Raw genomic sequence first — 14,326 nt, 5'->3', positions numbered from 1 at the left:
CTACTTCCGTCACGGCTGTGAATGTGACCCGCTCGGCTGTCCCACTGGCATGTGCAGCAGCTTCTTTGAATTCTCCCAACGTTGCTGCTTCATCTTTGGAGGGAGAAATTAGTGGAAGAACTGCAAGCGCTCACCCTGCAGCTCCTGCATCTCCAGAGAGTGCTTTAGCAGCTGGTGGAAATGCTGCTGTCGGTAAAGCAGACAAGGACAGCAAGGTGGGTAGAGAATAAAATCATTCCCTTGAATTCTCCCATTTTCATCATGCAAACTTTTAAGAGATCCCTACCTTTTTCTTACACGTGCTGAATAGAAGCATTGTAAGGTTTTTAAGACTGAGCCTGCAGCTCAGGCAGACATTTTATGACTACAGCTATGGGCAAATTTATTCTTGGCCCATACAAGAATAATTTAGGATGGAGAAAATACAGAACAGACTTTGGAGGAGGATTAAAATAGGGTAGCAGGTTGATGTCTTAAGGAAGAAAAAAAAAAAGATGAATCGATAAAGTTCAGCAGAACTACTGGATCGACTGTTGGAATTTTAAGTATTTTGTTTTTCTTTACCTGCACTCAGTTTCCTGAACACTTTAGAAAGCTGTATGGTTAACAAATGTTATCAGTAAGTATCTGTAAACTAATAAGCCTGTGATGAAAAAAAAAAAATACCATGAAAAAAATCTCACCAAACTACGAACTTGTGGGAAGATAAAAAGTTCAGTCTAATAAAATAAACCTCATATTTAGTGAAAACTGATATTCTTTTAGGTTGTCTTCTGTGAGCAGACACACTCAGGGATTCTGAAAAAACACATTACCAGCAATGTTTATTGAACAAAATAAAGAAAAAAGGCACATAACCTTGTCTTTTCTAAATGTAGTAGAGTCAGTAGTGATTCTGCTTCCCTTCGTTCTATTTGAAGTATTTTCCTCTGTGTCTCAACTCATTCTCACTGCCCAACAAGCCGTGTGATTATGTTGTATTGTAGGCAGAAACATTCCTCCAACTTTGTAACTGGGTTTGGTTTACAATTGTGGTCTAGTGAGAATTTTTTTTCTCATTTGAGACAACTTCTTCATCTCAAATGTTTTAGACTTTACCTTGCTCATCTTCACCCACATGCATTCCTTAGGCTGTACACTAATCTCGCCCACTTTTTAATTATTTTTGTTGATTATTGTTGAATGGAGGTACCTAGAACTTCTGTTTTAAAATTACTTTAGCCATAGCCACTGAAATCAGACTGAAGTGCCTTTAGGCAGGGCTTATTTATAGTTTAAGGTTAAAGATGCTAACACGTTTGGACTATGTTAGATTTCTTTTAAGTTTCTATTTTTCTTTCCCATTTGCTAGACAGCAGTTCTTCACTGAAATAGCTTTAAATTATTGGAGACTTGGAAGAAGGACAGAGGATTTTTCATTCACAGTTCACTAATTCCACTGCATCCTAAGCGATAATAAAAATCTTACATTGTTCATGCTTTTCTCTTTCTGTGGTTAAATACCTTGTATTTGTCTCCAGGGCTTACAATCTGGCACCTCTCATAAGCCCTTAATTCACTCAAAGCATTGGTAAGGAGATCACTGCCACACCCCTTAAAAAAAAAACAAAACCAAGAAGACACACAAAAGCTACTTAAATAACTCTCTTCAGGGTAAGTAAGAGTCTACAGGGATTCCTGTCTGGACAAGCAAAAAGAATGTTTACAATTCTTCCCTCTAGCAGAGCAGCAAAACACAATACATTCCCCTTGTGGCAAATTTCTGTTAAATCATCATGAAGGTCTTCCCTTACTGAGGGAGGATAAATAAAAGACACTCACCTAAACAGCAGCCCCCAGGGCAGATTTTTCTCCCTGCTTGATTTGAAATTACTTGTTATGCCTTCCTAGAAACTTCCATGCTAACAAAATATTTTACTTCTTAGATTCCTGCTATGGGAATCTAACTCCTCACTCCTTTTTCTAGACAACCTTTTGGGCCAGTGCCATTGAGTTTTAAGGTAAGCCTTAACTAACTAAGTGAAAGGACTTAGCCAGTTTATGGTCTAAATGACTTAATGTTTTTCTCTTTAGAATTTTAATAATTCTCTTTCTCTTTCATAATTATCCTAATTATCTTTTGTACATTCTCAAATATCTCCTCATAATTTGCTGAGTCCTCTCTGATCACGATGGCATCTGTCAGAAGGAAGCATTCAGCCCTTCATGCGAGACTTTTTTGTTCTAAACCGAGGCACTGCTTTTGGCTTACAGAAAGAAAAAAAAGGCTTGCTGAAACTGCTGTCTGGAGCATCCACTAAACGTAAGCCCCGATTGTCACCTCCAGCATCACCAACGCTGGAGGCTGAGCAAGCAGCCTCAGAGTTAGCCCTGCAAGGTGCGGTCGGGCCAGAAGTTCCATCAGCAGGCAGTCACAGCAAAGCTGGATCCTGTCTCACCGACAGCGAGGTCTCTGGGCTGGCACAGGAGACGCTGCATCGGAAAACAAGTTCCCTGGATTCCTCTATTCCCATAGCACCGCCACCTCGGCAGCCTTGTTCATCACTGGGTCCAGTCCTGAATGAATCCAGGCCTCTTGTCTGTGAAAGGTAAATTACTCTATACAGCTAGACTCAGGCTAACCAAGAAGGAAAAAAAATCCACTCTCTTGATGCTTGCAGTGTGTGTTAGAACTGCTTCAAAATGCTGAGATTTTGTAGCAAGATGAGACTTATTTTTTACAATGTTGTCTGTGCTTATCAACAAACACTCCTGTTCATGTTTGCTTACTTTTTGTGTTACTTTGAGGTTTTGAAATGAGTAGACGCTCGAATCATAGAATCATAGAATGTCAGGGGTTGGAAGGGACCTCTGGAGATCATCCTTCCAGAAAAGGACACTCCACAACCTCTCTGGGCAGCCTGTGCCAGTGCTCTGTCACCCTCACAGGAAATAAGTTTCTCCTCATGTTGAGGTGGAACTTCCCACTCGGTCCCCATGTGTTGCCAGGTCTAGTCGAGAGGAGGCGTCCCTGCCCATGACAGGGAGGTTGGACTAGATGATCTCTAAGGTCCCTTCCAGCCTAGGCCATTCTATGATTCTGTGATTCCCATGTACCCATTATATAACTTCTTTATACCCATTATTCCTTGTTGTATTACTGGGCACCACCGAAAAGAGACTGGCCTCTTCCTCTTGGCACCCACTCCTCAGATAGTTTCAGCCTTCTTTTTCCAAGACTAAACAGCCCCAGTTCTCTCAGTCTCTCTTCACAGGAGAGATGTACAGGTCCCTTAATCATCCTCGTAGCTCTCCATTGGACTCTCCAGTAGGTCCCTGTCTCTCTCGAATTGGGGAGCCCAAAACTGGACACAGTATTCCAGGTGTGGTCTCACCAGGTCAGAGTAGAGGGGGAGGAGAACCTCCCTAGACCTGCTGGAGACACTTTTCTTAATGCCCTCAGGATCCTATCAGCCCTTTTGGCCACAAGGGCACACTGCTGTCCCATGGACAACTTACTGTCCGCTAGGACTCCAAGGGGCCTGCTTTGCAGCAGGATGACCCCTAATCTGTCCTGGTGCCTGGTGTTATTCCTCCCCAGATGCAGGACTCTACACTTGTCCTTATTGAACTTCATGAGGTTAATAATACAGTGATCACGATTTTGGTATGAAAACTGAAATAGGTAAAATAGGCCCCCCATTTTGCAAAACACAAACACGTTATGTTCTTGCCTTTATGAATATCAGATTAGTCCTTTAATATTATTAATAGTGTTTAAGTGCCAACCTAAATATATGGTGAATGAGATCCTTGTCTATGAGTAGGCTTCATGTGTGTTTTCTTGAGCTGTTTACTACCCAAATGCCGTGTTCCTGGGCACTCCGCATAGCAAGCTCTGGGGCAGCTGCTGTGTCCTCGCAAGTGAGCCTGAAAAACACATAGTTGTCCGGACTGTGAAACTGCCAGGCATTTGCTTTTAAGTTCTGTCACTCTTCTGTTGTGTCCACCTATGATTTTCAAGTTTCCAAGTCCTCAGTAGATTGCACAGACTCTGAAGGAAGTGGCAGTTTTCTAACTCCTGTCTTTTTTTATTATTCCTGGTAGCAGACAAGCAATATGAAGAGTGTCATAGGATTTCTTTTGCAGTAGCTACAGGACTGTCTGGCATGCAAAGAAAAAAAACAGTGGCAATGTTAACAGCTCTAGGACTGAAATGATTCATGCTGACTTGTAGACTTTGTTCTGATACTATTAACTCATTGTGTGTGGGCATACCATTGTATTTCCAGAGTCCCATTGATCTTAAGCTATATCTGTGTATCAAGAGCCAGACAGCATATAAATTTCTACTTTGCCTTTTATTTTACTTCTGTCATAGCTTTAATATTTTTTAAAAAGATTATTACTGTTTATATGCAATTTCCTTGCAGGAAATTTCTGCTGTATACTGAATTTCTGAAGTAGATTGACACTTAAGGATGGAATATAAAACCTGAAAGACTTTCCTTTAAGAATAACATAATTTATTTTCATATTATTCTAAGTGTGTTTGGCACAGTAATATGTTTTTGTGCTCTGAATGTGAAAATAATATCAAATTCTTTCTGGCATAACCAGTGGATATTTGTGTAAAGCTATTTGCATCCTCACAAAAACTAGTTTTTTCATTTCCATGATGGATTTTTTTCCTTGTAACTACTTACTGAAAATGATGCTATATATTTTTATTGATCCAGCAATAACATACACTCAGACATTTTTTTTTAATATAGCCTTGTATCCTTACTATCTTTTATGTGATAATTGCTACCAGAGAAGTGCTACCACAAGATAATTTTCCCTGGTAGTCATGCAAAATTGTTACATTTTGGTCAGTATATTTAAATAGAATTTAATTTGAATGCCCTTTTCAAGCTAGGAGTAGTGTTTTTCCAGCTGTTGTGCTCTTGTCAGGCTTCCATGTCTTTAGGCAAAATTGCTTTAAAAAGTGTGGCTTAGTAATACTTACTACTTACATTGTACTCAATATCTTAAAAGGAATTTATAAGCATTGATTAATCTTCATTAGCCTGGAAGAAGTGATGGGTAAGAAACATGCTGATGATACAATAGTATCTTCAGTGAAAATTTGGTGTTGAAGAGGAAAATACTCATAAACTCAACAAAAAGCTGAAGAACAGAGAACTCTCTTGCTGAATTTATATTCTGCTCTTACATGTCACAATTCCGATTACAGGCTACAATCTAACTGGAAAAAGAAACAGTACTCTCTTGGTTTTTGCTTTAATCCTGTGTTTCTCCATTCAATAGAACCACAAATTGTCCTAGAGTGTGTCTTCCCTGTATGTTCTACAGAAAATTGGGAGTAAGGGCTGTGCACTTGTTTCCGATCATGCAGAACAAACGAGTGGGCATTTGATATGCCTGATAGCGAATGAGCTCTCTGTGACATGGCTTTGCAGATGGGTACTTAATACCAGTGGCGATTTCCCCAGCGGAAGGGAAGATTTCCACTCCGTCTCACTGTTGCAGATCTTCTCGGTAGTTCCTGTTCCAGTATTCACTGTTCTCCAGTGTAGGAGGTTGATTGCTCACCGTGGTCCATGGTCTGTCATACATTCCTTGGTGCAGAAGGAGCAGAGAAGGTGAACAGAAATTTCAGCCAAGCCTTGCTTCCAGGTTGGAGCAGTCTGGAGAATTCCTGTCACCTGAGATTCTGCAATAGAGTCTGGTCATTTCTTCTGATTCTTCAAGCAACACACAAGTTTTCTTGGGGTGTTGTGATTTCTTGTATTGATGGAGCTTTGACAAGGTCAAGGATCACTGTTTTTTCATCCAAAAGAGAAACCTGACTCCCTGCAATTCCCAGAGGGAGCTGTGTTGTGCTCTGAATGCACAATAATTTGGTTATTGGAGGAATTTAGTTTTTTCCATGACGAGATAAAAGAATATTTCAAGTGCCTTTCATGAACTTTGACCTTTAGAGGGAAACATGGATTAAATAGCCTTTAGTTTTACAGTAAATGGAATAATAAACTTCCCAGACCCCATAATGGTCTTAAAAGGTGCAAAGCTGAACTTAAATACATATCTCTGGAGATGTCCTATATGAACCATCCAGTTATAGTGAAGGACAGCAGTAATTTTGTTCCGTGATTAAAGTGACTCTAAGTCATTTTATCCACCACAAAATGACTGGTCTAACATCTGCTTCCAGCGAGCAGACCGGTGGCTTTAGAAGGTTTTATCACATCTGGCAGCATTTTAATGTTGTTAATGAAATGCTGAGAATCAGTCTGCCCTAGGCAGATGCTAATTATCTGCAGGAGTCAGGGCACCTACTCAGCAGGCAGGAGAGCTGCACAATAGCGGGGCATAGGTGAGCTGAAAAGCAAGAATTCAAAGTGCAAGAAAATGAAACCAAAGCAAGAAGTTGAATAATAAGTGTGGATGTTACTTGTAGTAACAGTAATTCCAACTTCCCATGTTTTCCTCAGCTAAAATTTTCTGCATATGAAAAAATATTTTCATCCACTTGGTCATCAGGAAAACAACAGATAATTGTCCAAAAATCAGCTACAAATAGCTGGGAAGAAAAGCAGTATTTTGTGTCTAGAGAAGCAGAAGCAACAAAGACAGAGAGAAACACATGAAAGGTATAATCTTTTTTTCATGTTACTGAAAAGCATGAGAAACACTTGTATTAAGACTGAGAAGTAAAATGGAGAAATACGAAGACAGACCACCACCACTCCTCTCCTCAAAAATAATAATAATAATAATTTCACAAATACAAAGTGCGAGAGCATTGTGGCATACAGGCAAACACACTAGGAATGCCAGGAAAGAACTGATGGCAAATGTGGTGGCTGCTTCTGGGAAGCTGAAGTACTTCTGTACTTACAATATTAATATTTTATCACTAGCTGATTAAAAATAATTAGAATAATATTTTGAAAACTAATAGAAAATAGCCTAAGACAATCCAAGAAAATAGAATGGAGGAGATGTATATTGTGCAGCTTAGGTGCATGTAAAATATTAGAGATTTTGACACATTTGACCTTGGAACATTGAAAACGTTTGCAAATACTGAATAGAGAGATAAACAAGGAAGTGTTCCGGAAGATTCAAACACATGGGAATAAACATGTTTTTCCAAAACATAGATCATACTTAGTAAATGTGATTATTTTTCTCTAGGTACTTAGCAATGAACTTTTGAGCTGAAGCGTAAGCTTTTTGCTCTGCATGAAATTGGTACTTTTGGCTGTATTTTGTAGATGATGAAACAGGCAATAGAAAAATGGTTTTATTCCATAGCTGATGAAAGGTGATCTGAATAGACAACTACGTAAATGTGTGATGAGTCTGGATACGATCACCCGTGTTTGGGCAAATAGAATTTGTAAAGCATGGCGTAAAATTTGATAGCTTGTTGTAACAAAAGAAGAAGGAGTTGTGATTTAAAGGTGCAAAACCCAATGGTTTTCTTATTATTAAACACTGAAAAATCTAGTAATGTAGCATTTTAACACTAGGTTGCTGTGCTTTGTTTTGGACATAAGATTACAAGATGGAAAGTAGGTGGGAGGCTAAAAGTTAACAAGAAGCACCAAATCGCTGCAGGGTTGAGGGAGCTCAAAACTATATGGAAAGCCCAGGAGAAGAGTCTGCACAAGTTGGTGATCCTCTAGGGAGGGCAGAAAGGTTTTTGCAAAGCTGTTGGTTTTAACACTCAGCAGCAGAAGTTAGAGAAAGAACAGACTAGTCTGTAAATTCAGCAAAGCAGAGGTTACTTACAGAAGGCATTAGAAGCTGAAACCCAGCGTATTTCAAGTCAAATGCTTACAGGGCAGCATTTGACAGAATGCAAGGTCAGTAAGGCAGGTATTCTTTCATTTGAAATCCATTTTTTAACAGGCTGTCTTTTGCAGATAAACTAGTGCTCTGTGTGTGTGTTACATAGTGTGTTGGTTAATTTTCAGCCTGAAAACAACCTGTTCATTACAATAGTAGAAGTTCTTCATAGCATTATTACAGTTGTTTATCTTTTACTGTCTTGTCCTGCCTGAATATAGGCTATTGCTTTATCTCCAGTAGCTTACAGTCTCAGTTAAACTTACAGCATATTAAAAATGTTTTCTTCTTAAATTGGCATCGAAACCGCAGTTGCCCACAGTGTCTGCCATGCTGCCTACGTTGGACAAGGACCATTTGAAGCTGTGCACTAATAAATCTTGTTATTGGCATGGTAACTTCTGTGAAGAATGAATCTAATAATTCCAGTGCTCTAAAATCTGGAGATTGTCATAACTGAAACAAAGTCATAGCTTATAAATCACTAATAAGTAACATTTGACAACCAATTCAGTCTTAGTATGTTTTGCTATACATAGATTTACCAATAGACTTTAATTATTTACATGGTGCTGCTACTCGAATACTTCCAAGTATATGGACAGACTTCAGTTTTGGTTTATATATTCTTAAGCAAAAATAGACTACTGTAATCTCTAGTACCTTGGTCCATTTTGGTATTACAGAATTAACTTCTATCACTGCATGTATACTGAGCTATAGTTGGTATTTCGTGCTTTTCTAGAAGTACCCCGTTTTTCTGTGTTTTCATCAAATTGTTCATTTATCTTAATCTGGTAGGATAATAAATTATTTTAAGATTAGTAACATAATTATCGTAATCCATTAAGTAATATGTAATCTTCGTAAGTGCAAAGTGTTGTGAATTTAACTAGAAATCAGATTTTGTCCAACAGATATCCTAGCACTGTGTTTAAGGCCCTTAACTTTACAAGCTTTTGAATTCTACAGTCAGACAAGTATTCTACTTTATTTCAATATGCAAACATTTTTGGTTGTGTAACTAGAAACTTGAGTTATAATACCTATCAGAAAACTTGATCAAGAAGCTGACACAATTGTCTACAGAGCTGTAACACATTTTAGGTTGATGTGAACTCAGGCCATTGTAGAAGAGATTGAGTGGTGTTACATTTAAAAATAGAGATAGAAGAGTGTAGCCTCTTCTTAATGTGCTCATATTTGAGAAGTGATTTTACTGTGGAAAAACTGGGAAAATGTGTTCTTTTCTGTATCAGGTGCTTAAGAAAATAGTTGAGTTGAACACTTATAAAAATGTTTATTTTTAATATAGTAGTACACAAATTGTGCATCTGTGTCCAAACAAGATGGCATGCATTCTATCCTGAAAAGTTTCTAAGATAAATTAATATGATTCAAAGCAACAATGCAAATCAATAGGTTTCACTAGTTGTTTCTTTTTGTTCCATGACTTTCCTTAAGAGTCTTCTCTGGGATAATACCATATGAAACATACAGTTGTAAAATTTTACCCATTCACTGCTGTGAATGCTTTGATTATTGCTGAGTCACACTAACTGGTAGAATCTGCAAGTTTATATCCAAAAATATGTTTATAGTTTTCTCCTGTTATTTAACTATTGTATATATTTTTTTTACAGGAATCTTCTTGAAAAAAAAACTTGATAGGAGACACATATTGCTGTTGTTATTTTCTGTTCAAGATATACTTAACTTTTAAGTTGTTATATACTCAGCAAACAATTCTAGGCAGTTTTCTGTTTTCATAAGTTCTAACATGCACAGGAATATTTTTAAAAACTTGTTTTTAAAAAAAACAACAAAAACATCCCACAAAAACTAGATTATGTTTTTTTCTGATTACACAGGTACAGGGTCGTGGTATCCTATCCTCCTCAGAGTGAAGCGGAACTTGAACTTAAGGAAGGTGACATTGTTTTTGTACACAAAAAACGCGAGGATGGCTGGTTCAAAGGCACTCTGCAACGAAACGGAAAAACTGGCCTTTTCCCTGGCAGCTTTGTAGAGAATATTTGAGAAGATTCATTCCAAGAGCTTCAAACTGTACTGTAAAATAGCACAAATATTTTACCAGAAAAAGCACAGTCATGAAATATTTTCAAATGACTGTAATGTAAACAAAAATCTACATATTTTTACAGTGTCTATAGCACAATTACACCAGCAAGCAAAGAAGATGAAGGCATCTGCTGGTTTTATCACTTTGGATTCTTAAGTGTGATGTGTGCCTTGTACTGTCTGATTTATTATATAGCAGAACTTTTTTTTTTCCCCCCCACATATGTTACATAAATGAACAATTGTTTACAAGGCTGTAACTAATTTATTCTTGTTTTTTTAAAACTTGAATTTTGTGTAATAGCTAAAATTCTTGTGACTATGATTTTAACAGATTATTAATTTATGAAATAATAGCTAAGGGGAAGCTGGATTCTCTCCTTATGAGCAAGCAATTATATCTGATAAAGAGCCTCCCATTTATCCTCTGGACATTTTCCCCCTGCTGTGTCCGCCAGTGGAGTAAGTCTCTGTTTTATGAGTTAATGTTGAGTGGTGGTGATGTGGCGTCAAATAGAATTTGCCAAGTGGGGAAAAAAATGTGTATTCTGTTCTTTGGACAGAGAAAAAAAAAACAAACAAAAAATAGTGGTGTTCTTGAGTCTAGTTCTACTTCTTCATAAATCAGCCAAGTAGAGTAATGTTTCCAGGAGGCAAAGATGTATGTGAACAAATGAATAAAATTCAGCCATCTCAAGGTTAGGATCATCTCAAGGTTAGGAAGGATGAAATTTAGGAGTGCCACTAAGAAATTCCCTATACCTTCTGTTTATGTGATAACTTGGCTATATGAACAAAGCTTAGCTTTGTGTATTTGGCCAGTTCTTTGGGCATTTAGCGCTCAGGATCCAACGAAATTGGAAGGAATGTTAAAGCCCAACACTTAGAATGATTATATCTTGAAAACATCTGTTTGATAAGACTGAATATAAAAATAAACTTATAAGTTGTACTTAATGTCTAAAAATGCCTAAGAAGTGTAATTTGCTGTTTTCTTCTCAAACTGATCTGCATGGCCAAGAGATGTTTTAAAATGTCTGAGCAACAGTGGTGGTAAGTGATGCACTTGTGTTAAAGTAAAAAGGCTGTATGAAACACTGTGAAAAATTTACTAACTTCTTAACCATTGCTACTTTGGTACGTTCTGACCTTTTCTTTGTCTTGCATGTGTTACTCAATTCCTGCAGTAATATAACTGTGCATGGTTGGCATTTTCGATTCCAGTTTCCCTGTTGCTGGGTTATTTTGCTCTGAAAGTTTCCCAAAAGCCACTTGACCAAAACTAGTGAGCAACTCACCTTCAACCAGAGAAGGTGTCCAGTGTTTGAATCATCATTATAATATTTTAATGTCCTTGCAGCTGTTGGATATAAAGAATGCAACCTGCAAAAAAAGTGTTGTTAGTCTTTCAGGGTTTTGTTAGAGATTTGACACTGGTGAACACACACGCTACTCAGCTGAACTTTTTTATTTTTTTTGTTTGATTATATATAGGGTGATTCTTTGCAAGACACTGAGCACCATCATCTCCAGTTAAATCTGATGTATTTTGGCTGTTACTCAGCACTTTACAAAGGGAAGCCAGTAGTGTGATTCAGTGTCACACAGTACACAGAACCAGCAGTGAAGAAGTACACAGTGATGTGTTAAATCCCTATATTTTTTTTAAGTTATACATTGAAAAATATCAAATGTTAATGACAAGGATTTCTTGCAATATCAGGTAGTATCATGATGGTCTTAAAAGTAAAAAAAAAATCTTTAAATATATATATAGTTGGACATAACAGCATTCCCAAATTAACCATATCTTTGAAACACTGTATAATTCAGTTTTTGCATTTCTAAATATTTTTAAATAATTTACTTGAATATTCATGTAATATATAAAGGTTTTGTGAAATGAATTTTAGTTAGAAAGAAGCTGATATCAGCTTTTGTCTGCATAAATTGGCACTAGTGTGTCATTCTTATTTTGGAAAAATTAGTGCATTTTATATTAAAGACTACTAAAAGTTAATTTTTTTCTATCTCTCCATATTTTAAACTAAGTGACTAAGGTACCTCTGTTTGTAGAATTGTAAGGTCAGTTGAAAATCAGCTGTTAATCCATAGTTCTTTTAGATGGAATACATTTTTAATTGATTTATTTTTTAACATTAAGTAAATGTTTGTACAAAGGGCTTATTACGTAGCAGTGCAACAATGACAAAAATGCAGTCTATCATGCCTTTTTTGTGATCTTAGGGTTTATTTTTTTGGTTTTGGCTTGGGATTAATTCAGTGTAGAAACAGACAAACCCTGTGCATTTGCTTTGTGTAATTCCATAAAAGATTTTGTAAGGTATTTTATATCTATGTTTGAAGTCCAGTGAATGTTAAGTGTTTGATTTACTATGTTAAACTTCCAATCCTAATAAATATTTTCTTAGCAAACAGCTAAATCAATATGTGTATGCAAAAATTGAACATAAATGACATGTAAAGAAATTTGACAATAAAATTACCAGAACTTAATTTCAGAATTCATAGGGAGGTATTTCTGCTCATAGAGAAAATGTCTTCAGAATCCGTACTGATAGAAGTTTGGACTGGTGAATATAGTGTGAAAACTTCAGAGGGAACTGAGGCTCTGGCTGATCTTCTCTGTCTCCTTATTTCTGTAACTTCACAAGAGGTAGGTAACTTCTGTTGCAGTCTGAGCATGACTGACTAGTTTGGTCTTGTCAGTACATCAGGTGCAAAATAGTTATAAAAGTGCTTCCCCTGGAGGAAGATCAGCTGTTCTCCTGCTGAGAGATAGTCCCTAGCCCTAAGGGCGAAGCATAGAATCACAGAATGTCAGGGGTTGAAAGGGACCTCTGGAGATCATCTAGTCCAACCCCCCTGTCAGAGCATCTACCCAAACTTCCCCTGAGGGCAAAAGTGTTTGGTGTTAAGAGACTCATTTGCCCTGAAGAAGTTTGCTGGGCACAGCAGTCAAACAGTAACTGCTTAACTAGGAGATTTTGATTTGAGTGTGGTTACCTGTCTACTGCATACATGTGGCTGCTGGGGAAATCGTAGAAAGTTAATCCTAAAAGTTTTTGCAAAAATACTTAGATTCCATAAATGTTTCAGCTACTTGCGATAGACTCCTTTTTAGTTAAGACTGACCTGGATCTAGATTCTGCCAGCAGTGAGTGACGCAGCATTAAGTCCTCTCTGTAAAGAAGGACCATCTAGTCTAACTTCCTTAGTTAAGGAGGGGAGGCAATGTGATTTGTAGAAATGCAGAATACAGAATACAGAAAAGCAACTTCATTCATTTTTCAGGATTGTCATCTGGCATCATTGCGTGCATGGAAAAGTACACACAAGCGTCATGGCTGTGCAGTAGAAGTAAGACTTTTTTGGGGTTGGGGTTTTTTGTTATTGTAATTGTTGAGCAATTCTGTTATGTGTTTAACATTGAGCTTGCCAAAGGTGCCTGACATTCTGTTCACCCTCGCTTCATTATCTCTTCCTTTATAGCAGTAATGACAGTTCTGATAGTTTTGCATAGGCTTAAAAATGTGGTTTCTGAGCATTCTGGCTTTTTTCACAGGGCTGGCAAAATATTTTAACTGGTTTGTTCTTTGCAGTAGTTTTGAACAGATGTTTTTAAAGGCATATATTGACTTATTAAAATCCACTTGTCTAGTTAACAAGATTTGTGTCTGGCATTAGTAAAACTCCTATGGCGTAGTCTTTCATATATGTGCACAATAAATAGCGATACTGCAGGTCCCTGTAGGACATGCCGGTGCACTCATCCTATTCGTATTCTTATCATGAATCTGCAATCACTCTCAGGTCTACACTTTGATAAATGGTTAGTGGTAAATCTTAAGCAGATTTGAAGTGTGGCTTGAGCAAAACCAGTGACATAATATCTTTTGAATGACTGAATCATTCGTAAACTGGCATACTTGAGATATTTTGATACAGAAGCAAAAGAGCTAAGACTGGTGATGGTGGATGGTGAGGACATGGACATTAAATGTGGGGGAAAAAATGGGAAAGAGGAAAGGACTTGGAAGACTCCTCTATGGGACCTGAATCTTAGCTAGCTTATTTGTGCTCTTAGCTCAGTTACCAGATTCCAGCTCTTTGAAAGGATCTAAGAGGAACTTGGATGTCTAAGGCTGACAATGCAGCCCTCAGCCCTTACCTGATCCTGTAAGCCTGTATTTGTTTGCTGCTTGTGCCTAGGACAACTGCTTTTGTGCAGGCCCAAGCTACATTGTTGTCCTTGTATGAAAACATATCTGAAATCCAAAACTAGGCATCTGTATTCCTGAATTACCTGGAAGGCTTGATAGGATGATACGATGGGTGTGTTTTGAGAATATATATATATATATTTATATTTATATATATA

General features: G+C 37.4%; 1 protein-coding gene across 1 annotated transcript in view; it reads left to right on the top strand.

The window, feature by feature from the left end:
- SH3RF1 (SH3 domain containing ring finger 1) overlaps positions 1-10,129 on the top strand; it is a gene marked incomplete at its 5' end in the record, with an annotated part of 26,290 nt that extends 16,161 nt beyond the window's left edge. The window contains 3 exons of the mRNA XM_009865738.1: positions 1-215; positions 2,254-2,588; positions 9,714-10,129. The exon at positions 1-215 is cut by the window's left edge and continues 183 nt beyond it. Coding sequence (XP_009864040.1) covers positions 1-215; positions 2,254-2,588; positions 9,714-9,882 — 719 coding nt within the window. The remainder of the gene's footprint in view (positions 216-2,253; positions 2,589-9,713) is intronic.
- Positions 10,130-14,326: the final 4,197 nt, after the last annotated feature.

This window comes from Apaloderma vittatum, unplaced genomic scaffold, assembly GCF_000703405.1.
Source record: "Apaloderma vittatum isolate BGI_N311 unplaced genomic scaffold, ASM70340v1 scaffold7823, whole genome shotgun sequence".
Classification (NCBI taxonomy): Eukaryota; Metazoa; Chordata; class Aves; order Trogoniformes; family Trogonidae; genus Apaloderma; species Apaloderma vittatum.
The sequence above is the reverse complement of the archived record's forward strand: the minus strand, read 5'-3'. Positions and strand labels throughout refer to the sequence as shown.